This window comes from Cynocephalus volans, chromosome 11 (genome assembly GCF_027409185.1).
Source record: "Cynocephalus volans isolate mCynVol1 chromosome 11, mCynVol1.pri, whole genome shotgun sequence".
NCBI classification, from domain to species: domain Eukaryota; kingdom Metazoa; phylum Chordata; class Mammalia; order Dermoptera; family Cynocephalidae; genus Cynocephalus; species Cynocephalus volans.
The window spans coordinates 11,486,216-11,513,926 of NC_084470.1; the positions used below are offsets into that span (position 1 = coordinate 11,486,216).

Genomic DNA, 27,711 nt, shown 5'->3' on the forward strand with positions numbered 1-27,711 from the left:
TTAGTGATACCCCGAGACCGTGTAAATACCTTACTTCTCATCGTTTTTCTTACCTGCTAATTTCAGCATTCACTGACAACTCTTGCCTGAAACAATGACTACTGTGTTGTTTGCCACACGGTGATTTTTCTAATTCCACTGTTCATTTGACACTTATTACCTAGTTTTCTACTGCAAGGACAAACTGTCCCTTCTCTACTTATTTATTTATTTATTCATTTATTTATATGAGTGTGGACTTAAGGATTCTTATACTGCTCCACGGATTATAATCCATTACGCTCATTATTGTGTTTGGGGGAGGGAAGAACTAAGAAGGTGTAAATGAAATTTTAACTCTTGATTTTTGTAACCACAAACCTGAAATTGTGAGAGTGACCAAAAAAACTGAAGAACAGTTAGTAGTTTCTTATTATATGCGTAAAAACTCCAGTAAAAAATATGAACACATTAATTAGAAAAACCTGTTTATGAATGGGCATTCTTTTAAATACGTACTCATTATTCATTTAATTATTTTAAAATTATTTTCAACATGTATTGAAGGTGATGTGGACATTCTGTACTGGTAAATGATATTTCTACTGAACACTTCTTTTTTTTTGTTTTTTAATTTAAAGAGCCATTCATTTAACCAAAGGAATAACAAGGCAGCAGAATATCTTGCTTTCCGGGATTTGCTAGTTTCTTGCAGCCTCCGTCTCACAAAAGGTCATTCCACCTGGCTCCTTTGTGCCCGCAGCCTCATGGGGGGTCTGTGTGTGCACGCGGGCATGATTTTCTTCTCCCACAGAAAGGAGAGGAAATGGGCACGGCCACGAGCAAGGCTGAGTGCTGCGCAGCCTGACGCTAGCCTGGGCTCTCTGCAGCCTAATTAAAAGAAAATGGTTGTGTTTTCTATGAAGAGAGATGGAGCACAAGAGGAGAGGAACTCGGGAAGCAAAGCCGAAGCACTAAGAGCTTCCCTTTCCCTGCAGAATTAAATGCTAACCTCGCCTCATTCTATTAGTCCCGAACTTACATGACAAATCAATGTAAATAGCTGGACAGCTTCCAGGGCATTAGATTTATTGTACAAATTCAATTAATGCAGCCCCTACAAAACCAGCGATGTGCAAAGAAATACTGCAGATGGGAGAAAAGGGAAGACAGGTAGAGTGAAATCTCAGTCTTGTTCCCTAGCTGTGGACACGGCGGTAAGGAACTGCCAAACCTGGTCCCCACCACAGCAAAACGTATGGGCAGATGACATAATGGCTGTGCTGGAACTGGCAAATTAAATAAAAACAAAATTCTTTTTTGAAATTTAACGTTTGTATAGAAAATTCGTTTTTCAACATAGAAACGAAGGAAAATATCACAAATTAAGTTTAAAAGCAATTGAGAGGGAACAAATTTAACACTCAACAATTTACATCCTTATTGCAAAAAGAACTCTTAAAAATGAATTTGAAAAATCTAAGCAGAAATTTGGTGAAGGACGTGAGCAGATAAGTCACACATCCCAAAGAAACACGTGTGGCTAATAAGTGCATTCTCAGATGTTCTAGTGGGGGAGGGGGAGGGGGGTTGGCCCCTGGCCCTTGTCTCAGGGCCCCAGGCGGCTGGCTCCATTGCCACTCTGGTTGTGGTGGGCGAGGGCCAAGCTTGAGGCCCACAGCCCTGGCAAAATTCTTAAGTATATAAGTGTTATCTATTTCTACAAGAAAACTCGTTTGCACACAGGTCAGAAGAGACTCCCACCTGCTCTGGCTTTAGGATGCCTGGCCCTGAACCCAGGCCCTTCTCTCCTGACTGCCATCTCTAGTATATTCTGTGAACAACTGCTTTAGCCATTTTGATTTAATTGGCTCACCCAACGAAGTAGGCAGGCAAAATAGCAAAGAACTCCATTTTGACAGTTTGTATTTAACTTTCATTAATTCAAACAAAAAGAATAAAAAACAAGGCCTCAGTTTAACGATTTCCATGTAATTTTTATTTATTTCCACGTAACTCTTGAGTGCAGCATGAAACTTCATGAAGCCTTGTTATGAGGTTCCTCTCATCTTTATTAATCTATAAAATTGCAGGTGACTAATTGATGCAGACACCCTTGAGTGGAGGAAAGAGTCCCTGGCAGAACAGTTGCAGTGATGCCAAAGAAAGACCCTCTTCCAATTAAGCAGCAAAAGGTGTTTATTTTTATAATTGAATCTCCAAATCACACCAGAAAGGATTTGAGGCAGTTTACACAAATATATACAATAGGATAATTAATAATAATGATGATGATGATGATAGTTTATATGGAGCCCTTCCCCTGTGCTGGGCATAAAGCCAACTCTCTCACCTGGAGTGTCTCCCTGAAATATGAGTCACTCTTTGAAGTAAGGACCATCATCATCCCCATTTTACAGCTAAGAAGACTGAGGCTGGGAGGGGTTAAAGCTTACTCGCTCAAGATTACACAAGCCAACAAGTGGCAGGGCTGGGATCGAAAGAAAAAACGACCACAGTAGATGGGGACGTGCGTGCAGGCCAGCAGCAGCAAGCTAAGCTGAGCTGGAGAAACTGCGCTGGGGCAACGGTCCTTATTTAGTAAGTTCACGTGGTGAGCATGGGTCGTCCCGTCGGCCCTCGCCTTGGCCTTTGAGCTCCTCGGAGGGCAAAGCAAGGAGGGCAGCGTCAGCAGCACGAGATTCATATGGTTCACAGGTAAACGTGTTCCATCTGCTAGGGGGAAGCCCAGCTTTTCCTGGGCTGAGTACCGAGGATTCAGGAGCACGAGTGGACGGCAGGCAGATCTTTTAGATAATTCTCCAAGGATATTATTTCTGAAAACTAAGACTCTGTCTGCAGTGGTGGCAGGGAGTTTGTGGTCCCGTCCGTAACAAATGTGCTCTGATCAAGGCACAGGAGGTTGGGATTCCATGTGCTTATGGACACCAGGGACCCTAAAGAAAACCTCGTGCTTGTGAGACAGCACAGCCTCCCCCTCAGCCTGGGACAGCAGGGCCTGTGGGCTGCTCGGGATTTCCCTTGGAGACCATTCTGGGTGTGTTCAGTTTACGGACAGATAATCACACTGGTTCCAGTGGCCTCCGGCAGTCTGGGCAGAGAAGGAGATGCCAGGCGGTGTCACCCGGTGCCCGTGCAGCCAGACAGGGGCCCAGTGCGCTGAGACACGCCGCTGTTGGTCAATGTTAGCTTCTGAGTTCCCAGCTAGACTGGGGTTACTGGCCAAATGCCCCCCTGTAGCCTTAAGAGAGGGGTGTTTACAAGCAATTCAGAAGACAGCCGACTTCTGCCAAAGACTGGAACGTTGCTCTTAGTGCTGAGTCATTGGAGCTCCTTTTCTGTAGAGCAGCAAACATCCCTTGTCTGCTGGGGCCAGCTCTGGAGTGTGACCGCGCAGCCACAGCAGCCTGTGTTCCAAGGATACTTGTTTTCTGCTATCTAGATCTTCGCAGGTGACCATTACTACTGGTTATCAAATAACTTGGTTTTGCTTTCAAAATCATTAACCTTACCTTTCTAGAGCTACCTAAAAGTAATAAAGAATTGATGAGATACAGATTCTGCCAAATTCAAGTTGGACTCAAGGAAATATGTAGAAACTTCCATCTCGGCCTTTAGGGTTGTTTTGCTGCAGGGCGTCAGGGCTGTGTGGCATCCCTGAGTGAATTCCACTGCCCCAGAAACATGGAACTTCATTTCCAAGCAAATTTAGGAGTAACAAGAGATACTTTCTTGTATCTGTTATTTTTGAAAATTGTATTGAAATGCACAAATCCACTTTCTTTCATGGATGCAATAAAATGACCACAACACAACCTTATGGTTCTCCTCTGCATGGAAGCCAAGTTGGGCCAGATGGAGACATGCAGAACTCCGAGGGCACTGGGACTTGCCCACTGGCTTGGAGGTGGCAGTCACATATGGAAGATATTTTGTGGCTTTTTTCCTGGAATGTTTAATTTGGGGACAGGTTAGAATCCAGAGTGATATATATATTCTAGCTCTGGGAACTTCAACTAAAAACATACTCCCAATTTTCATAAACTTAACATTAAGAAAAGATTTTAAGAGTAGATGCGATGGAGTCTACTGGGTATCACAGCAAACACAACATTCATTCCCTCTTTCCTCTTTGGAAATAGAATCCTGACTTATATGATGGTGCATCACACCTAAAATAGATGACAGCCTCCCCTGCAGCCAAGGAAGCCACGTGACCAGCTGTTGGCCAGTAAGATATAAACAGAAGTGTTTTGTGAGACTTTGAAGGATTCTCCTTAGAAGAAGAAGAGCCTTCTTTTTCCTGTTCTCTGTCCTAGAACATGTATATGATGACTGGAGCTCAGCAGCTGTTTTGTATCAGGAGGCCAAGGCCCCTGTGGGTGGTACTGTGCTCTAGTGTCCATGGAACCAGCATGCCAGCCCGGGACACACCATCTAGACTTCCTTTATATGAAAAAAGTACACCTCTGCCTTTTTTAAAGCTACAGTTGTTTTGAAATTTTTGTAATTGCCATCAAACTTAATCCTAGCTGATAAGGGATACCAAGGAGACAGCTGATCCAGAAAGTTTCTAGAAAAGCTCAGCAATGAGCATAAGGAAATTAGATTTAGTTGTGCAGTTGTTCAGGCATGGATCACAAAATTACGTTTAAGACCCAGTTCAGCCACTTGTTAGATTTGTGACCTTGGGCAAGTCATTTAACCTCTCTGAACCTATTTCTTTATCTGTGAAATGGGCAAGTCCCATTTTAGAGAATTGGAATTAGGATGAAATAATAGTGCACAGAAATTATTTACAACAGTTTCTGTGGATGAATATAACAGTGCATCTGTGCCCCCAGATGAATGTGACAGTGCCTCCAGCATCAGGCGTAATAGAAAATGACGTATCCCAGAGTGCAGTAAGCATCTGCTGGGTGGTATACGAGATGAGTGGGGCAGTACAGCCACATGTTTTACTAGTTATAGGTTAATTTCAATAAGAATCAGAGAAAAATATAACAGGCACATCAAATCTGTGATTTCATAGATATTTTTGATTAGGACATGGCAAAAGTAATTATTTCAGTTTTTAAAAAGAGGCAAATCAATCTAAAGAAAATTTAGGAAGTAATTAGTAATGTAGTCACGCAGAAACTTAAGGGATCCCAAGTGACTGAAGTTTGGCAAACACTAGCACAAGAGAGGTAGACTTAGAAAAGCAGCAACAGTGCTGACAACTCCAAGGTCGAGGGCTCAGATCCCCATGCAGGCCAGTCACCAAAAACAGAGCAACCAAACAAAACACAACAGAAATGCGGCTACAGACAGGACAAAGAACTGGGGTCAGGAGGGCCACTACTTCACCCTGGCTGAGCCACACTCTAGCCTTCGGCTTCCTGGCACGTGTCCTTCTGCAGCCCCTCTGTGCTGTGCTGCCATGAGTTCCTCCGTCACCCCCATCCTCCACGTGTGCACATCTGGAGTGGGGACCACACCTTTACTGTGGTACCCTCAGTGCCTGGCACAGTGTCTGACACATACATCATTGATTAATGCAATTGATTAATGGCAAAGCATGGCTCCCTAGGTCTTCCCCTTCCTTACTGTTTTGCAACCATTGAAGTCAGAAGTCTGGCAGATACCTCAGACAGAGAAAAGAGAGGAGAGAAAAGTCCTCACGGAAGCACATGGGGAAGGACCGTGTTCATTGAGGGGTGGAGTGAGGCAGCAGAGAGCAGAGGACCCAAGCAAAGTGGGGGCTGAAATAAAGAAACAGCGTTTAGACTGGCCCCACTGGACCTGTTAGGACGGATGGGTGGTTGGTTGGGTGGGTAGGCGGGTGGTTGGATGGATGGAAAGAAGAAAGTAAAATAGGACATAGTTCGGGTGTCCTTAGCATACACACTAGCGTGGGAAGAGGACATGGGGCAGAGAGTCTTCAGAAAATGTGTTTACAAACTTGCCTCCATCTCACCCAAATCTCTTAACCAGACTTGGCACATCCAGATGTCTGCTGTGGCCCTCACGGATGAGCAGCGTCAGCCAGGCTGGTGGAATAACAAGGACAAACCACTTAGGATGTCCCCAGCCACTGAGCCGACTGCTGCCACATAATGAGGGCCCAGCATTGCCCAATCTGATTTTTAAAGAAAGGCCTAACGTCCAAATTCCAAATGTCATTCAGGTCAAAGCCAACACACCTGGCCCTCCAGGTGTCTGTTTGTTATCATGATGTTGATCATTTTCTACCTTCTGTGGACTGAATGTAACGTGGTGCAGACAAATGGCAGGTTGCTTAGAGGACAGACAAGTCCTACCAGCCACGCTCTATCCAATGGTATCGCAAGGCTGAGACTCACTGTTGAGCATGACCTACAACTGGGCATTTTAGGAGGAGAACGTCTGGCCTCTGCCGTGAATCTCAGATGGTAAAAACAAGAGCATCATTCTCCAAGGAAACCTGTGTGCCCCTAGCTACAGACCCCATCAGGGGGAAAGGCTACTCTTGACAAGTTTCCAGCTAGAGCAAACTCTTTGCATGTGTGAATGGCAGCTGAGGATCCTCTTAATGGCTCTAGATGCAAAACCAGCTATTACCACCCTGTATTAGTCCGTTTTGTGTTGCTATGACAGAAATACCTGAGACTGGGTGTAGAGCTAGAGCTGGGTCTGGAGCTCACAGACCCCTTGAGCCCATTCACAAGCCCTTCACATGCAGGTCTACGAGCTCAGTAACTGGACAAAATGGTCCTTGGAGACTTGATTGAAGAAAGAATAGTCTTTATTCAGCACACACAACACTATGAGCTGAGCAGAACAAAGAGAAACTCAGAAACTCAACTGCTGTGGGCAAAGTCCAAAGAAAAACTGAGCAGCTGCCAGCAGAGTGAACATGTTCTATTTTTAGACTTGAGCTCTGCCGGCCAGCCCTGCTTCAAAAACTCAGCACATAAATAGCAGCAAACTAAAAAGATACATTGGTGCACATGTGCACTAACTCCACCCACACAACTTGTTTACAAAGAAATGTGTTGTGTGACCCCCAACCGGACCTGAGCCAAGGGAGCCTGACTAAATCATCCTATTTTCCCGACACTGGGTAATTTATAAAGAACAGAGGTTTATTTGGCTTACGATTCTGGGACAGCTGCATCTGGCACGAGCCTCAGGCTGCTTCTACTCATAGTGGAAAGTGGCAGGCAGCCGGTGGGTACAAGGAGATCACATGGTGAGAGGAAGCAAGAGAGCGAGAGGGGAGGTGCCAGGGTCTTTTAAACAACCAGCTCTTGTAGGAACTAATAGAGCAAGAAGTCACTCGACCCTCACCCCCTAGAAAGAGCGTTAATCCATTCATGAGGGATCCACCCCCATGACTCAGTCAGTTTCCAACACTGCCACATTGGAGATCAAATTTCCACATGAGTTTTGGAGGGGACAACACATCCAAACTCTATCATGACCCAAGAGAAAATGAGAACACTTTTCACTAAAAGAACAAAACAAAACAAAACTTGAAAAAAGTACTGTTTCTCCTCTGCCCAGCCACCTCCCTTTCCCTACCTATTGCATGGTTTAGCAGTTGCCTGCCAAGCTACTTGGATGCCGGGAAAGGCAGCCTTGCTCTTCTGCAGTGTTCCTTACCAAGAAGGCCTTGGCCTTGGACTAAAGATCCAGGACCCTAAAGGACACCCTCTACCCACTTCTTTCCCTATAGTCATGTTGTACTTTTCCTACGGCTTCCTCCAGTGCTGTGTTGATTTGCTTTACCCTGCTTTTAGCATAACCAAGGGCAAAGCTACTTATCAGACCCCCACCCAGGTTATATGAGTTTGTCGATAAAACAGCCTGAATGACCCAATGAGAATGAGCTCTGGAGAAGTCTGATCAATTGCTTAATGATTGCGCCATATCGACCAGAAATAGTTAATTCAGTTCCACCAGTCGACATTTCCCAGGACTTCTTAGAAAAATGTATGATTTGCAAAAGTGATGAGAATTTCAATCCTCCCAGATAAAACAGGCCAGCCATTTGCAAGATGACAGATGTCTTCTGTTAACTACTGCAGACTCTGAGTAACTTTTTTCCCACAGCTGTGTAGAAATGATTTTTGTGGTTTAACACCCAAATCCACACAGGCACTTAAAACCCACATTTTTAAAATAAGAATATGAATTGGAAAAGAAATTAATTTTTTTTTTTGTCTTTTTTGTGACCGGCACTCAGCCAGTGAGTGCACCGGCCATTCCTATATAGGATCCGAACCCGCGGCTGGAGCGTCCCTGCGCTCCCAGCGCCGCACTCTCCCGAGCGCGCCACGGGCTCGGCCCTAATATTTTTTATGGTTTAAATTCATAGTGTTAAAAGAATAAACTTAGGCAAATTAAATTTAACAAAGTTTAATGGAGCAACAAAAGAAAAAAAAAGTGATTTGTGAATCGAGCAGCCCCTAGAATCAGAACAGATTCAGAGGAACTTCACAGAAGCCTTGTGATCAGTTAAGATTTAGAGACAGAAAAAGGGAAGAGAGGTACAGAAAACGAGAGGGAGGCACAGAGCAGTGGCCAGCCTGTGACTGGCTGAGATTCAGCTGTCATTACAGAAGCCCACTTCTAAGTTAGGTTCTCAATTTGTTTACACAGTGAGTAACTAAGAGCTCAAGTAAGAAAGTATGGAGGCTTCCTAAGGCCAAGATTTTTCATTTGCTGTAACAACAATATTCATGGAAATGTAAATTTCCTAAAAGCTTATCACTAATGTGGATTGTGCCCTAGCACTAGGGGCTGTTAATGCAGAAAGCTGCCCATCAGCCTTGCAAGCATTCAGCAGGCTCCTCTCCTTTCTATGGGGAAGGAAGGAGACAAGCACAGAAGTCATTCTTTCTAATATCCTTATATCTAAAGGAAATTATCCTCATTTGATTCAGTGTTATAGTCAGTTGCAAGATGAGTGTGGTTAGATTCAGAGCTTTTCTAATTTTAATGATCAAGGCTGCCAGCTGCAGCTCTAGGATGATGATAGTACCTGGGGGGGTCCGAGCCACCTTAGGCCCCTCACGCCCACCCTAAACTTATAGGCTGCAGCTGGTGCTAAAGCTTTCCTTGGCGAGGAGAGAGAAGCAGCCCTCACCCTGCAGGTCCCTTCCAGGAGCTTGGGTCCCAAGGCCCAGCCCTGTGCCGGTCTGTGTGTGACCCAGAGCTCACAGCCTCAAGCTACATGTCCATTCGTTTTAGGAGCTGCTGGCAAGTTTGATATGCGTAGTGTTTTGTTGCTAGAAGAACAGAACATTTCTGGAAGAAATACTGGAAACCGTAGTTTTTAAAATATTTTATAAAAATTGTTACACAGTCCCCATTTTCTGTAGTAAAATTTGATTTCCTAAATAGTTAATTTGCCAGGAGCTCAGAGAGAGGGAGGGAGAGAAGGAGGCGTGAATAGGTGGAGAACGAAGGATATTTAGGGCAGTGAAACTACTGTGTATGATACTGTCATGCTATATACATGTTACTACACATTTGTCAGAACTTATAGGATGTACAACACCAAGAGTCAACTAGTAAAACATCAATATTGGGTCAGGATTGTAAAAATGCACCACACTGATACAGGATGTTAATAACAGGGGAAAGTGTGAGGAAGAGAGGGGGTATATGGGAATGCTATACTTCCTGCTCAATTTTTCTATTAACCTCTACAAAGAAAGTCTGTTAATTTTTTTTTTTTAAAAGGTAATTTGCCAGAAGTAAACACGGTCTCAGGGACCATCAAAGCAAGTTATGGACAGAGGCTGAGCTACATGCGGGCTTGGAGTGGTAAATGACCATGGACGACAGCATGGAGCAAAACACAAAGAAAATGGGTTTTGGCATCCAAGTGGCTGCTCCAAGGTCATCCAGTGAGCACTTTAAAAAATCACTACCAAAATAAATAGTTTCTGGGCAAGAACCTTGTAACTAAGATTCTTCACTGGGTAGATTTTGCGTGTGGGTATTTTTTTCATGGAGGTAATGATTCCTTTTCACTGCCATCTAAAACACCTACATCTAGCACCAACCTGACCAAATAGCAGTTACTTCTCCTGACTAAGGAAGTGCTGCTAATTATCCACCCACTCAGGAGCCTGACCCGAAGGCCTTTAAACAGAGCAGAACAGGGGCATCTTGGAAACTGCAGCTTATCTACTAGTCATTTTCTTCTTTAATTCCATTCAGTTCTACCTGCCTTCTGATCAGGCTTGCTGTTGGAATAGGAGGTCATCCAGGATTCGTGCTTCAGGTCTGACCAAGTCTGAGATCCCTGTTTCACTCCCGGCTAAGGAGGTCACTTGACGCATATTTAGCTCATCTGGCAGGCTGTGAGCAGTCTGATGTTGCAGATGGATGTGGCAGAAGCTGTTCTCCAGACGGGGCAGGAGCCTGCACCCTCCCCTCGGTGATGCAACAGCTCTCCCTGGCTGGGAGCATTGTCTCCTCAGGCCCCCTTGGAAGTTGTCCCTGGGGACCACACTGAAGCAGCAGTAAAGTTGAGAAGGAGCCATCAGAAGTCAACCTGCTGGTTTGGTTTCAAAGCTGTCTTTTTCATTATCATGCTTTGCTTTAATGAAACCCAAGACTTCTTTCTTGAGAGGGAAAAAATCCAAATAGAGCTATTTTACAAATAAAAATGGCTGCTACTGACAAGGTCTAGGAATATTGGTAGCAGGAGCTTGCTACAGAGATTGTCACCTTCTGGACAAGGATCCCCAAATGTGGTGCCACAGGTGGCAGTGGTGAGGAGTGTAAAAGAAAGAAAACTGCAGGTCTCTTAGATTACTGATTGGCAAACTGTTTAATGCACTGTGATGGGAACAGGGTCGTCAAATGTCCAGGTGCCACTTCTGCGGGACACTGGTGTGAGAGGCCATGGAGTTTCAAAGCCAGCAAAAGAAAGCATTTGCAAAAGCATCCAACTTTCTCTCTGACCACCCCGGGCACTGTGCAGACTTACAAGTATTTTCAGAGGATTAAGGGCCACTGGCTTCTCTAGCAACCTGTGTTGGGTTTCGTGGGCAGAGGCTGTGGGTATGTGAGTGTTTAGATGGTGGCCCAGACCTCAGGAAAGCAGCAGTGGATTCCTACAGGAATTGGAGTTTCCCCAGAATGTGCTCTTTGAAGCAGATGAGGAAGAGTCATTGGTGGGCAGCAGAGGGCAGAGTTGGAAAGGCGCTGGGCAGGGAATACGCCAGAACAGCACCTGGGTTGTTGGAACAGGGTGGTGCTGGCGGTGACAGAGGCAGAGAGAGAGAGAGGGTATGCCACCTGGACGGATGTGGCTGTAGACCCCAAAACCAAGAGGGTGGGAACTTTAGCTTCTGTCATGGGAACAAACAGAGGGGGTTCAGCAATGGAGGAAAGACAGTGACAGATTAAAGAGAGCCCATTAGTTTCTAACTTGGGAATTAGGAACATTTCAAGATTTGCAAGTCCACAGTTCCCTGAAGCTTTTCTAGAAGCTGTTTAGACCTGCGAGGCAGGGAGCATCCTGGCAGAGCTGTGCTTGAGTGTCTGCACTGAAGCCAGTATTGGCACACTGGTCTGAGGAGACGTGGTCAGACATCACGCCACTGAGCTGGTCCCTCCCCAGGTGGCCAGCCCACACTGATTCCTCTGCTGCAGTGGGTGCATGCTGGCCAGGGGCTGTAGGTGCCCACAACCCCAGCAGGACTGCCATCAGTGCGACATTCAGGATTGGGTATCCGTGAGCAGCTGCAGAGAGGAGCAGTACTGACAGGTTCCCACGAGGTGCTGTCTGACACCCATGGCCTCTGGGCTGCAGGGACTCAGCACCACTGTCCTTAAACCCTGGTTCCATGCCCAGCTTTCCCATGGTTCCCAATGACATGCTTCCTCCTTTAATACTTCCCATCTTGCAGCATTTCCCAGAGAAATTTCCTATTTGCCACCTATTTATTTAGCAAAATTCTGTTCTGTATTTATGAAAGACCATTGAGAGCCAGGCATAGAATGTATAGGGTGCAGTGAACATATACAGGGCAGTGTGCTTTCATTCGGTGTATGTTTATAGGACACCTGCTGTGTGCAATTGCTGAACTAGCTGCCCGTGGAGCCATTCATCCACCAGGAGCATCCTCTCCCCACCGCCACCTTCCTGAGCTCATCTCCTCCCACTGCCCTTTTGTTTATCTCCAGGCACACTCCTGCCTCTGGGTGTTTGCACATGCTGTACCCTCTCCCTGGAATGCTTTTCCCCAGATATCCACGGATGCTCTCCCACTTCCCTCAGGGCTTTGCTCACTAAGTCACTGCCTCAGGAGTAAGCCTGTCATTGCCCTCCCCTTCCCAACATGTCCCATCCCCTGTCCCTCCTTCATTTACAGTTTCTCCTAAGCAGTTATCATTAGCTTACATGCTGTATATTTCCGTTTATGTCAAGAATCTGAGCTCCATGGTCACAGGGATGTTTGTCTGTTCTGGTGCCTGCTTTTTCCCCAGAACCCAGAAGAGTGGTGGGCACATAGTGGGTACAGAGATAGTATTAATGGAAAATTAATAGCTGGGTGGCTGTATGACCTGAACAGCGAGGTAGGCCATTAAGCAGGAAACTAGGTCATAGTCTCGTACGGTAGCTAGGTGGTAGGTAATAACCGATAGAGTTGTGTGTCATGCTGATCCTAACACAGGCTCATGACATCCATCTTCTGATGCCTGTGGCCCCTGAGACCCTTTACCCCTGTCCCTAAGAACTGACTTTAAGTCTCGGACAGCAGAAGGTGCTCGTCTGCACAGGAGCACCCTTGTTTTCTCCCCCTGAGCACACATGTGACATCCATTAACAATCACAGGAACAACAGACTCACATCCAGAGGAGAGCAAAGCCCACACAATCAATGTGGCTCTGACCCGTGAAGAAGTTAAGTTTCTTGTTCCAAGATACTTAGCATCGAAATAAAGTACACCAATAAATGTTCCAAGAATGCATCAAGTTTTCAACAATCACCTATTTATTCAGTTTCAGTGAAAAGTTAGCTAAAGAGTGGCTCTCCTAAAGAGATTCAATTAAGCATCCATGCAACTGCATGAAGACGGTGTTGCAACACCGAGGTGGCCTGTTTTTCTGGTCATTATTAATCCAGAAACCTTAATGATGAACAACATTTGTGTTATTGTCTACCCAAATTTAATTTGTTTATGCAGCAGTTCAGTTAATCCTGCAATCTGTTTTTCTCAAATGAGGGCAGATAACGGAGGGACCCTTCTTTACAAGTCTTCAGGCTTTTAAATTCTGATAAAATCAGGATTCTTCACTGGGTCTTGCCCTAGCTCTGAATTAAACCACTTTACGTGTAATTATGGAACCTGGCCTTACCGCAGGAACATCCATTTAAAAAATTGATTGTCCAGGCTGCTCCACAAGGCATTTTATGAGCAAATGATTGCAGTGGGGCCAGAACTGTAATTTATAAAGGCAAAAAAGCAGGTAAATACTTTATTAGCAGTAATGAGAGGGCTGCCAGCTAACTAAATCTCCTCTTTCCTTACTAGCTACTTCACGGAGCCCTGGTGCATGGCCGTCTTCCACGATCGTTTTATTGATCTCAAGAAAGAGTTACGCCAAATCTTAGCCTCCAAGGAGGTAAGCGTAATAATAGATACATGGATTATCCTTGCAAATGATAAGCCGTGGATAGTTGTTGATCTTTTGGCCTTTTCTCTACACTCCCATTTTATGGTTTTACTTTTTAAGCCAACTGTACTTATAAAGAAACTATGGAGTATGTAAACATAGACGGAGATATTTCAGGGAAAGTGATTTTATTTAAACCCTTTTATGCGGGGCAGATTTCTTTGCCCTTTTTACAGGTGCCTGTATTTGCGTGCTCAGCTGACAGTGCTGGCTGCAGCCTGGGCACGGCTGTATCTGCACGCCCACAAGGATGAACATTGTGCTCCTCTAGTTTCTGGCTGTACTTGCCAGCCACTCGCTGCACGTGTGTGTGTGTTGTTTTAAAGGTGCCCATGGAAGTCATCGGATGTCAAAACACACCCTTTTTATAACTGAAATGTCTTTCTCAAAGTGATACAGAATTAACTGCAAGTTAGATTACAATATCCCAATGTCTCCATGTTCCTTAATAAATTTGACTCTCCAATGTAAATAACAAGGTATTTGCAAAACTTTAAATTAAATTACTTCTTCCAATGCTAGAGTCCTTAGCAGAACTGTGGAAAGTGACCGTCTGTACTCAGAGGGCACTCAAGTCTCCATCCATCCATCCTGCGCTCTGCCCGCTCCATGCAGGCAACGGTGCAGCCTGGCCGGGCTTCCACCGCGTTTTACTGTCTACACGGCACTTCCTGAGTCTCCACTGTCACTTCCACTTGAGAGCACCCTCAAGCCCTGTCGGTTCCCGGGGTGTAAGCTACCCTCTGGGACAGCACAGAGAGAGGTCACACCCGACGCCCAACGACGTGTGAGCTGCAGCGCCTGCCTTCTCCTGGTCCTCCCGTCACTTTTACTCCTACGGCCCAATGGGGAAATGTCAGTCATTTATGAATCTGAGCTAGATTCAAATGGGGAAATGTAGGTTCAAAGTTAAAACCAAACTGCAATGCCTTCAGCATGCACACAGGTAGGAAGCAGCAGGGAAATGGAAATGAGGGAAGTGGAAGGCACGGTGGCTAAGGGCCAGGGTCACACGCTGCCCGGGTCCTTCCCACTGCAGTGTCTGTGTTAGAGATGCTGTGGAACAAACAGGCTCGTGCGCTTCTTTTCGGGGCTGCGAGGGGGTCGGCTCAGGTTGGAATCCGAGTTGTAAGCCCGGTTCCTACTGAGCTGTGCTCAGCTCCTCAGACACCTCCGTTCCTCACAAAATGTAACCTGCAGTTTCCTACAGCCCCCATGGGAAAGAGTCATTCATTTCCTAGTGATCCCATAAAGACTCTCCACCCAAATCTTCCGTAACCCCAGACTTGACCTCCTCAGTGAACGTTTTGCACAGAGCCAAGGGGTTTTCAGTGTCAATCTTAGAAGGGATGCTTTCCCCTCCCCTTTCCAAGGGAACTAACAACCAAATGGCATCTGTCACTTTTCATGGCACTCACTGGGACACCCTCAAACTTCTGTCCATGAACTGACATTTGCAGTGGACCAGTTTGTGTAGATGAACTTAGCGTGGCCAGCAGGCCCAGCCAGCACACCACAGGTGGCTGTGGCCATGTATCGAAGGCACACTAAGGACTCCCAACCATTCTTGTAGGTTTTCTAGATTTCCAGGAAGTGAGGCCTCTGGAAGAATAACCTTCCCCAGGGGATAGTTCTGTTTTCAGCTTTCCCATTTGTCAGGAAGGGGTAGTGCCTGGAGTGGTGTCTGCCGCTGACCCAGTTGGACTATTCCATATGGCCTTGGGCAGATCCTTCGATTCCCAGCCAGTGGAACAGGGACTGGCTGGTCCCACATCAGAGAGCTGTGGAGGAGCGACAGAGGGAGTATGTGCCAGCACATGGCACAGGAGAAGGGCTCAGTGAGTGCTGGCCACCACAAGCAGCAGTGCTGGTGACAGTACTGGTGACAGTACTGGTGGAGATGGGCTGGCAACAGAAGTGATAACCATATGTATTAGTCTGTTTTTGTGTTGCTATAACAGAACACCTGAGACTGGGTAATTTATAAAGAGGTTTATTTGGCTCATGATTCTAGGACAGCTACATCTGGCACTGGCCTCAGGATGCTTCTGCTCATGGCAGAAAGTGGCAGGCAGCTGGTGGGTACAAGCAGATCACATGGCGAGAGGAAGCAAGAGAGAGAGGGGAGGTGCCAGGGTCTTTTAAACAACCAGCTCTTGTAGGAACTAATAAAAGTGAGAAATCACTCATGACCCCTCCCCCCAGGGCGAGCATTAATCCACTCATGAGGGATCCACCCCCATGACCCAAACTGCTCCCAACACAGCCACATTGGGGATCAGATTTTGACATGAACTTTGGGGGGACAATAACATCCAAACTCTACCACCATATAACACATGCAGGAATTTTATTTAAGAGTCTGGTAATAGGGAAATAAAATGGATAACCTGTTCTGGGGAATAACAGTAATTCCTCTTCTCAAATATTGAGTTGCTGTAATCCATTTCATTTTGCTTTCTACCTTGTCTTCAAGGAAGTACAGAGCTCCAGTCAAATTAACTATAACATCCTAGAGCTTGATATATCAACTTTTCTCTCCTCCACACGTGGAGCAAGAAATAAAAACTATTATCTATGGTTGTTATTAGAAATCATCTCTAATCTGTGTATCATTTATTTGAAATAACGATCTCATTATAAGACATCTCAAGTCCTTTGTGGAAGTAAACGGAACAGATTATAAGTTCACTGGTACTGCATTTTAACTGTGGCTGAAGCCCAAGAGTCACTGACTAAGGTGAAATTCTGTGTAGTCAAAATTATCCTTCAAAATTCTTTCAGAAAGATATAACAATTATAACCATATACACACTTAACAACAGAATGCCAAAATATGAAGCAAAAGTTAACAGAATTGAGGGAAGAAATAGATATTTCTAAAATAATGATTGGAGACTTCAATATCCCACTTTCAGTAATGGATAGAACAACCAGCTGGAAAATCAGTAAGGAAATAGAGGACTTGAACAGCACTATAAACCACCTAAACCTAACAGACTTGCATAGAATACTCCACTCAACAACAGTAGAATGCACATTCTTCTCAGGAACAGACAGAACATTCTTCAGGAGAGGCCACAAAACAAGTGTCAATAAATTTTAAAAGATCATAAAAGTATATTCTTCAACCACAATGGAATAAAGCTAGAAATCAATAACAGAAGGAAAACTGAAAAATTCACAAATTTGTGAAAATTAAATAACACACTCTTAAGCAACCAATGGGTCAAAGAAGAAATCAAAAGGGATATTAGAAATACTTAGAGATGAATAAAAATGTAAATACAACATATAAAAATTTATGAGACACAGTGAAAGCAGTTTTTGAGGGGAATTTATAGCTATATATGCCTACATAACGAAAGGAAAGATCTCTCAATTCAATAACCTCATTTTATACCTTAAAGAATCAAAAAGAAAACAAACTAAACCCAATGCTAGCAGAAAAAGGAAATAATAAAGATTAGAGCAGAGATAAATAAAATAGAGAACAGAAAACAATAGATAAAATCAAAAGTTGATTCTTGAAAAGATCAACAAAATTGACAAACCTTTAGCTAGATGGACTAAGAAAAAAGATTCAAATTCCTAAAATCAGAAATGAAAGCAGAGACATTACTACCAACCTTACAGTAATAATAAAGCATTATAAGAGAATATAATAAATGATTATGTGGCAACCAATTAGACAACCTAAATGAAATGGACAAATTCCTAGAAATATACAAACTAAAAATTGACTTGAGTTGAAATAGAAAATCTCAACAGATGCTATGGGTTAAATGTGTCCCCCAAAGGTTCATAGACTGGAAACTTCTTCCCCAATGTAACAGTGTTAAGATGGTAGGAAATCCTATTATGGTTATTGAAAGGTGGGACCTTTAAGAAGTGATTAGATTGTGAGGACTGTACCCTCATGAATGGATTGATTCAGTGATGGTTTAATGGGTGGTTATGTGTGTGGTTCTGAGGCTTTAAAAGGAGAGCAAGGGAGTAGGTTAGTTAGCTCTCTTGCTTAGCCCATTTGCCATGTGACACCCTGTGTTACTGTAGAAGGCCCTCAGCAGATGTGTTCCCTGGACTTTGGACTTCCCAGCCTCCAAAACTCGAAGGAATAAATTTCATTTCTTTATTAATAACCCAGTTTCAGATATTCTGTTATAAGCAACAGAAACAGACTAATACAACAGACTTATAACAAGTAAGATACTGAATCAATAATCAAAAACCTCCCAACAAAGAAAAGCCCAGGATCAGATAACCATCACTAATGAGATCTACCATTTAAAGAAGAATTAACATGAATCCTCTTGAACTCTTCCAAAAAATAGAAGAGGGGGGAACCATTCTATAAGGCCAGCACTATCTGATACCAAAGCCAGACAAAAACACTACAAGAAAAGAAAACTATAGACCAATATCCCTTATAAATTTAAATGCAAAAATCATGAGCAGAATATTAGCAAACCAACCCAGCAGCACTATTAAAAGGACTATGCACCATGACCAAGATTTACCCTAGGAATGTAAGGGTGGGTCACCATATAAAAATAAACCAATGTATTACACCCCTTTAATAGAATAAAGGGGGAAAAAACACTATCATCTCAATTGATTCCAGAAAAGCATTTGACAAAATCAAACATGCTTTTTTTTATTAAAACACTAAAAAAAAAAAAAAAAAAAAACAGCAAGAGAAGTGAACTTCCCCCATCTGATAGAGGGTATTTATGAAAAACTCACAGCTAAATGTCACACTTGGTGGTGAATGACTGAAAGCTGAAATCTTATCCCTGAGATCTGGAATAAAACAAGGATGTCTGCTTTTACCACTTATATTCAACATTGTATTGGAAGTTCTAGCCAGAGCAATTAGGCAAGAAAAAGAGATAAAAGGCATCCACATTGGAAAAAAAGTAAAACCATTTCTATTCTCAGATGATGTAATTGTAAATAATCCACAAAATAACCATTAGAGAGATAAGTGAATTCAGCAAAGTTGCAGGATACAAGATCAACACACAATAATCAATTGTCTACATTAGAAAGTAGTGCAAGACTTGTACACAGAAAACTAAAAAAAAAAAATTCTGAAAGAAATGAAAGCCTACCTGAATAAATAGACATCTGTGTTCATGGATTTGAAAACTTCCTGTTGTTAAGATGGCAGTTTCACCCCAAACAATCTACAGATGCAATACAATCCTATCAAACTCCCAGGAGAATTTTTTGGTGTGTGGTTTTTTAAAATTTTTAATTGACAAATAATAATGATATATATTTATGCAGTAGAATGAGATGTTATGATCTACGTATACATTGTAGAAAGATTTAATCAAGCTAAGGGCATCTTTCATAGTAATGAAAATGCTAATCCTGAGTTAACATGGAGTTCATAGCCAAAACTATTTCAGAGGGAAAAAAAGAACAAAATTGAATATCACACTTAACGATTTTAAAACTCACTATAAACAACAGTAACCGAGACATTGTGGTAGTTGCATAAGGATAGATGCATATAGATCAATGAAATAAAATTGAGAGTCCAGAAGTGAACCCATTTACATGAAAAGGTGCTCAGCATCACTTATCATTAGGGAAATGCAAATCAAAGCCACAATGAGATGCCCCTTCACACCCCCTAGAATGGCCGTAATAAAAAAAACCGGGAAATAATGGTGGTGGTGAGGATGTGGAAAAATTGGAACCCCTGAACATTGCTGGTAGGAATACAAACTGTGCAGCTGCTGTAGAAAATGGTTTGATGGTTTCTCACAAAGTTATACAAAGAATTACCACATGACCCAACAATTGCACTCCTAGGTATATATCCAAAAGAATTGAAAAGATTATTCAAACAAATACTTGAACACCAATGTCCAAAGCAGCACTATTCAGAATAGCCAGAAGAGGAAACAACCCAAATGTCCATTAACTGATCAATAAATAAACCAATGTGCTCTAAATGTTGTCTATCCACACAATGGAATAGTATTCAGCCATGAAAAGAAATGAAGTGCTGATACATTCTACAAAGTGGATGAACCTCAAAACATTATACTAGAAGAACAAAAACCATATGATCATCTCAATAAATGAAGAGAAAGCATTTGACAAAATTCACATCCTTTCACAATAAAAACAAACTCTCAACAAATTAGATATAGAAGGAATGTTCCTCAACACTAAAGGCCGTGTATGACAAGTCCACAGCTAACATCATACTCAATGGTGAAAAGTTGAAAGTTTTTCCTCTAAGATCAGGAACAAGACAAGGATGCCCACTCTCACCACTTCTGTTCAACATAAGACTAGAAGTCCTAGACAGAGCAATTAGACAAGAAAAAAAAAGGCATTTAAATAGGAAAGGAAGAAATATACGTGTCTCTGTTTGCTGATGACATGATCTTACATATAGAAAACCATAAAAGACTCCACCAAAAAACTGTTAGAGCTGATGAACAAATTTGGTAAAGTTACAGAATCCAAAATCAACATACAAAAATCAGTAGCATTTCTATACACTAACAATTAACTATCTGAAAAAAGAAACCTTAAAAAAATCCCACTTACAACAGCATTAAAAATACTTAGGAATAAATTTAACCAAGGAGGTGAAGGATTTGTATACTGAAAACTATAAAACACTGATGAAAGAAAGTAAAGATGACAGAAGTAAATAGAAAGATAGCCTGTGTTCATGGACTGGAAGAATTAATATCGTTAAAATGTCCATGCTACTCAAAACAATCTACAGATTCAATGAAATCCCTATCAAAATTCCAATGTCATTCTTCACAGAGATAGAAAAAAACAATTGTAAAATTCATATGGAACCACAAAAGACATCAAATAGGCAAAGCAATTTTGAGAAAGAACAAAGCTGGAGGTAGCAGTTGTTCTGATTTCAAAACATGTTACAAAGCTATAGTACTCCAAAAAGCATGCTACCAGCATAAAAACAGATATATTAACCACCAGAATGGATAGAGAGCTCAGAAATAAACCCACACATTTAGAGTCAATTGATTTTCAACAAAGGTGCCAAGAATACACAATGGGGAAAGGACAGTTTCTTCAATAAATGGTGTTGGAAAAACTGGACATCCACATGCAGAAGAATGAAATCGGACCCTTACTTCACCCTGTATACAAAAACGACCTCAAAATAGATTAAAGATTTAAACATAAGACCTGAAACTGTAAAACTTCTACAAGAAAACATAGGGGGGAAACTCTTTGCCCTTGATCTTGGAAAGGATTTTGGGGTATGGTTCCAAAAGCACAGGCAACAAAAGCAAAAAAAGACAAGTCGGTTTATATTAAACTTAAAAACTCTGCACAGCAAAGGAAACAACAGATTAACAGGAGAAGAGACAAGCCACAGATCGGGAGAAGATACTTGCAAATCATACATCTGATGAGGTGAGGGGCAAGTATCCAAAATACGTAAGGCACTCAAACAACTCAATAACAAGAAAACAAATAACCTAATTAAAAATAGGCAAAGGTGCTGGATAGACATTTCTCAAGAAAAGACATACAAATGGCCAACACATGGAAAAACGATCCACATCACTAATCATCAGGGAAATGAGGATGAAAAGCACAGTGAGATATCACCTCACGCCTATTAGAATGGCTATTATCAAAAAGGTGAAAGCTAAGGAGGTGGAGAAAGGGGAACTCTGGCAGTCTGTGGGTGGGAACGTCAATCAGCACAGCCATTTTGAAAGACAGTATGGAGGTTCCTCAAAAAACTAAAAATAGAACTACCATATGATCCAGCACTCACATTTCTGGGTAAACTTCCAAAGGAATTGAAATCAGTTATGTGAAAGAGACATCTGGCTGCCATGTTCACTGCAGCACTGTTCACAACAGCCAAGATATGGAATCGACCCAATTGTCCATCAGCGGATAAATGGATAAAGTGTGGTACACAATGGAATACTCTTCAGCCTTAAAAAAAAAAAAAAAAGGAAATTCTGTCATTTTTTTTTTCTCTTTTAGATACTGTTTATTGATTTCTTATTTGGAAAGAGAAAATTTTACTACATACACACATATATATACACATCCTCCTTCCATTTTCCTTTCCCTCTCTCCACCCAAAAAAGTAACATCGCAATTTTTGGTAAAATCAATATTTGGTATTTATTATAACTACATAACAACAGCTTTTTTTTTCCCCACCACTCAGCCACTCTGATTACTTATCCTTTCTTTTAAAACTTTTCACTTTTCCTAGCGTTAACAATTTTCTTGTTACTTGCTTAGTTTTTCATGGCTCTATCACTATTTCTTAGCAAATTCTTCAAATTAATTAATAAAACTCCTCTATATACATCTATTAGTTCTTTTTTATCTTTTCTCTTTTTTTAGAATACCATCCTCCTGCTCTAAGCTGGTTGCTCTCAAGTCTTGCTTCTCTTCTTCCCAGAACTTCCCTTCACCTCTCTTCTATGTTGACTTTTCTGTTTCCTGGTTCTCACGAATCTTCTTTCTTGCTTTATTCTCTCTTATGTTTTCTTTTTTTTTTTTTTTTTTAATTTTATTTTGTCGATATACATTGTGGCTGATTATTGCTCCCCATCACCAAAACCTCCCTCCCTTCTCCCTCCCCCCCTCCCCCCCAACAATGTCCTTTCTGTTTGCTTGTTGTATCAACTTCAAATAATTGTGGTTGTTATATCTTCTTCCCCCCCCCCGCGGTTTGTGTGTGTGTGTGTGTATGTGTGTGTGTGAATTTATATATTAATTTTTAGCTCCCTCCAATAAGTGAGAACATGTGGTATTTCTCTTTCTGTGCCTGACTTGTTTCACTTAATATAATTCTCTAGAGAGGATACAAGAAGATGGAAAGATATTCCATGCTCTTGGATTGGAAGAATCAACATAGTGAAAATGTCCATACTACCCAAAGTGATATACAAATTGAATGCAATCCCCATCAAAATTCCAAAGACATTTTTCTCAGAAATGGAAAAAACTATTCAGACATTTATATGGAACAATAAAAGACCACGAATAGCCAAAGCAATGCTCAGCAAAAAAAATAAAGCTGGAGGCATAACACTACCTGACTTTAAGCTATACTACAAAGCTATAATAACCAAAACAGTATGGTACTGGCATAAAAACAGACACACTGACCAATGGAATAGAATAGAGAATCCAGAAATCAACCCACACACTTACTGCCATCTGATCTTTGACAAAGGCACCAAGCCTATTCACTGGGGAAGGGACTGCCTCTTCAGCAAGTGGTGCTGGGATAACTGGATATCGATATGCAGGAGAATGAAACTAGATCCATACCTCTCACCGTATACTAAAATCAACTCAAAATGGATTAAGGATTTAAACATACACCCTGAGACAATAAAACTTCTTAAAGAAAACATAGGAGAAACACTTCAGGAAATAGGACTGGGCACAGACTTCATGAATACGACCCCAAAAGCACGGGCAACCAAAGGAAAAATAAACAAATGGGATTATATGAAACTAAAAAGCTTCTGCACAGCAAAAGAAACAATTAACAGAGTTAAAAGACAACCAACAGAGTGGGAGAAAATATTTGCAAAATATACATCTGACAAAGGATTAATATCCAGAATATATAAGGAACTCAAACAACTTTACAAGAAGAAAACAAGCAACCCAATTAAAAAAATGGGCAAAAGAGCTAAGTAGGCATTTCTCTAAGGAAGATATCCAAATGGCCAACAGACATATGAAAAAATGCTCAACATCACTCAGCATCCGGGAAATGCAAATCAAAACCACATTGAGATACCATCTAACCCCAGTTAGGATGGCTAAAATCCAAAAGACTATGAACGATAAATGCTGGCGAGGCTGCGGAGAAAAAGGAACTCTCATACATTGTTGGTGGGACTGCAAAATGGTGCAGCCTCTATGGAAAAGGGTATGGAGGTTCCTTAAACAATTGCAAATAGATCTACCATACGACCCAGCCATCCCACTGTTGGGAATATACCCAGAGGAATGGAAATCATCAAGTCGAAGGTATACCTGTTCCCCAATGTTCATCGCAGCACTCTTTACAATAGCCAAGAATTGGAACCAGCCCAAATGCCCATCATCAGATGAGTGGATACGGAAAATGTGGTACATCTACACAATGGAATACTACTCAGCTATAAAAACGAATGAAATACTGCCATTTGCAACAAAATGGAAATTCTGTCATTTGAGACAGCACGGATGAACCTGAAAGACAATATGCTACGTGAAATAAGCCAGGTACAGAAAGACAAACACTGCAACATCTCACCCACACGTGGCACCTAAAAACGTTGCTCTCATAGAAGTAGAGAGTAGAATGGGGGTTACCAGGGGCTGGGGGGAGGGCGGGACTGGGCAGATGTTGTTCAAAGGCCCACAATTTCAATTAGCAGGAGGAATAAGTTTTAGTGCTCTGTTGCATGGTGTAATATTGCATGGCATAGTCACCTGGTGACTATAGTTAATGTGTATTTCAAAATTGCTACAAGAGTAGATTTTAAATGTCCTCACCACAAAGAAATAAGTATATGAGGTAATGAATATGTTAATTAGCTAGATTTAATCATTCCACAATGTATATATGTATCATAACATCAAATTGTACCCTATAAATATATACAATTATTATTTGTCAGTAAAAACAAAATTTTAAAATAAATAAAATTAAGAAAGGAAGTTTCAGAATATTATAAGAAACAAAACAAAACATTCTCCTAAGTGAAAGAAACCAGAAACCCAAGATCATGTCTGGTGTGTGGCATCGTGGGAGGTGAGTTGGTGACAGACAGGCGTTGTGAGAGGGAGGTAGTCACACTGTCAGAGGGACATGTGCACAGATCTGCTTACAGTCTACTGCAGAATTCGTCCTGATGAACTTCAAAGGTCCACCGTGTGATTTTACACTACTCAGTCCAGTGTCAGAACAGCGTTGTACAGCGATGAGCCCTAAGTCTTCTGTGATTTTAGTCAGGTCGCTGTTTTTGTGTTAATTTGATACAATTCTCCAGAAAAATTAAGAACCAGCTCCATACGTATTGTAGGACATGTCCGTGGGGACACGTCGGTGGCACTCAGCACTGTCAGCACCTCCAATTTGTAGTTAGGGCATCAGTTGCTTTTTTTCTCCTCTCACCACCTTGTTAAGCTGGTTTAAATCTGAATTCCTGTGACCTGCACGGACTATTCTTCCAAGTGCTGTGTGTGTCTAATCTCTGACACCTACTGGGTTTTGCTTAAATAACCAAGTGGTAATTACATTATGCCTCCATATAGCTGGAAATTTTTTTTTCTATCTATAAGTTCCTACCATTAATAAATTAACAGTCCAGTAGAGCCCTGCAAGTAATTTGCTTTTTCTTTCTGTTCATCATTTTAAACACTTTAAACAATTTTTGGAAGTTAAGATAAATATACCAATTAAAGACCAAGTGACTCTTCCTTAGGGAGCACACAGCTCAAACCTGGGTCAGGTGCTTCTTATAACAATCCTGCTATAGATGGGCAGACGTGGTGGGGAAGCAAATGTAGTGCAATGATGACTGTAGAATCCAGCTGGGGTGTGTGTGCGTGGGCGTTTGTCCTACGACTCTGTTACCTTGTCTCTGTGTTTGAAAATTTTTATAATAAAATGTTGGGGAAATCTCTACTGTGTTACAGATGTGCTCAGCATATGATTCACAACTTCAAATAACTTTATTCTCTTGAGTCCTATCTTTAAACATAGCAATGAAATTTTACTGTATCAAGTATTTATCCTAAGGTTTTAAAATTCTATTTCTTGCAGATTGTAATCAAGTAAAGTAAACCATCTAGGAGTTTCAAGGAAAAATATTTAACCACCCCCTTTCTTATTTTCAAAACAAGCATGTTCTACAGATAATTTTTATCTGAAAATTCAGGGCTTAAAATTACCATCCCTGGTAATTAACTTGAGGACATTATGCTGAGTGACACGAGCCAGTCGCAGAAAGGCAAACGCTGTATGATTTCACTTATGTGAGGTCGCTGGAGTAGTGAAAGTCACAGAGACAGAAAGTGGAATGGTGGCTGCCAGGGGCTTGGGGACCAAGGGTGGGCATCAGTGCTTCATGAGGACAGAGTTTCAGTGTTGCAGGATAAAGGCTCTGGAGATGGATGGCGGAGATGCTGCCCAACAGTGTGGAGGTGCTTAATGCCGCTGAACTGTACACGAAAGTGGCTAAAGCGATACATTTTATTGTTATGTATATTTAACACAATGAACATGTTTTTAAGAGGTAGGAAAAAATTACTGTCCTTGGGGAGCTGAGCGCTATTTGTTTCATTTTAAGGAAGTTGCCCTGTTATTCTGGTGCTAAGCCCAAGTAATGTCTGTGTCCTGCCTCTTACTGTATTTTACAGGAGGAAGACCTTCCTTCCATAGAACAGTTAGCCCGTCGCATAGAAAACGAGGAAATAGACCTGAGGGAGAAGCCCAGGCAATACCTGCAAAGAGTTTTCCAGGAAACCATCTACAGGAGCCTGGCGGAGCAGCGCGTCGTTGACTTCCTGGGCTATAATCATTACCACCTGCCCATGTATGCGTGGCCAGGCATCATCTAGTGGTGGCCAAGGTCTCCACTTCGTTGTTTTCAATCGTTTAGTTCCTGGAAGTGCTCGGTAGAAACCGACAGGTTCGCGGGAGCCTGGCTTGCTGGCAAAGCCCGGTCGTGGTTGTGTCGATTTTCTTCCGCCTTCACTTATGCCTGTAGTTTTCTATTGTTCCAGTAGGTGGCGCACGACCGTGCATCTCTATTCTCGGGGCAGGGACGCTTTACAAATACCAGGCATGTTCCTGTGCAGAATAATCCATTTTAGCAATAAAATGAGATCATTCTGTGTAAAACTTGTTTTTACCTTGGGTGTGATTCTGTTTGATTTCCTGGAATGTTCTGCCACCAGTTATGTTCTTCACGTTTACCCAGTAATACTTGTGGGCAGTAAAGAAGAAAATCATGTGCCGGGAATGGGAAATTAGTAACCGACGATGAGAAATTAAATCTGTAGCCCAGCATCGGAAGGACTGAGTGTGCAGGAAAGCGCACATGACCTTTTAAAACGAGGAGGCTGCTGTCACAATCCCTGTGTTTCTGTTCCATATTACAGTTCATGAGCATAAAGGCACTGAAAAACCAGGAGATCGAGGGATTCACACACAGGTTTTGAATTATAAAATGGTCGTGGGAAATTAGTTCATTTTCTTCGACCATTAGCACTGTTGCTTTGCATTGGGGGTCTCTGGTACATGTCACCTGTAATGTGGATAAGAAAACCTCTTTCTTATAAATAAAGCAAATTAACTGCCCACTAGAAAACACATGGATTCAGGAACTAGCAGTACCAACACATAAGATCGTTTTTACTTATTTGGGTCTCTTTAGTTGATAGTATGACAATTTTTTTTGGACAGCAGGGCTTACAATCGGTTTTCATGAATCCAATACCAGTTTCTGTTCATTTTTTTTTTGTATTTATGATAACATTTAGCAAAAGTTGGTATAATGACCAGGATTACACAGCTATTAGAAAGAAAAGTCAGAGCTGGTGCTACAGAACTGTACGTACATCCTCGAACTCTCTGCGGCACAATCCTTAGTTATTTGGACCTACAAAGCTGTAAAATAAAATTGTTCCAGAACACTGGACTCTGATTTTGCAAGGCAGACAAAAGCAAGCAATAAACACCACTAATTCCTTCACATGTACGTTTTACACAAATGCATGGCTCATTTAGGAGAAGGGCCCAGCGTGGGCCATATGGTACAAACTGTGTCACTTGAATGGGGAACAATCACTACTGGTCCCCTCTTCACAATTCAGACCCAGCACACGTGGAACCATATTTCAAGGGCTGTTGAGTGAGTCCTCAACTCCCCGCTCAAATGTTTACTCTGACAGGACCTGGGTCAACCTCATTGGCAAAAGGAGTTTCTGTGACAGATCCTGGGACCATTGGATGGAGAGTAACAGAACAACCTCAGTTAGAGGAC

The 27,711-nt window shown here is 42.2% G+C and overlaps 1 protein-coding gene across 1 annotated transcript in view; it reads left to right on the forward strand.

Annotated features, from left to right (window-relative positions):
- The window catches only part of CFAP61 (cilia and flagella associated protein 61), a 300,780-nt gene extending 274,432 nt beyond the window's left edge, over positions 1-26,348 (forward strand). Inside the window, 2 exon segments of the mRNA XM_063113349.1 lie at positions 13,525-13,615; positions 26,084-26,348. Of these exon segments, the coding sequence (XP_062969419.1) occupies positions 13,525-13,615; positions 26,084-26,284 (292 nt within the window). The 3' untranslated portion in view covers positions 26,285-26,348.
- Positions 26,349-27,711: the final 1,363 nt, after the last annotated feature.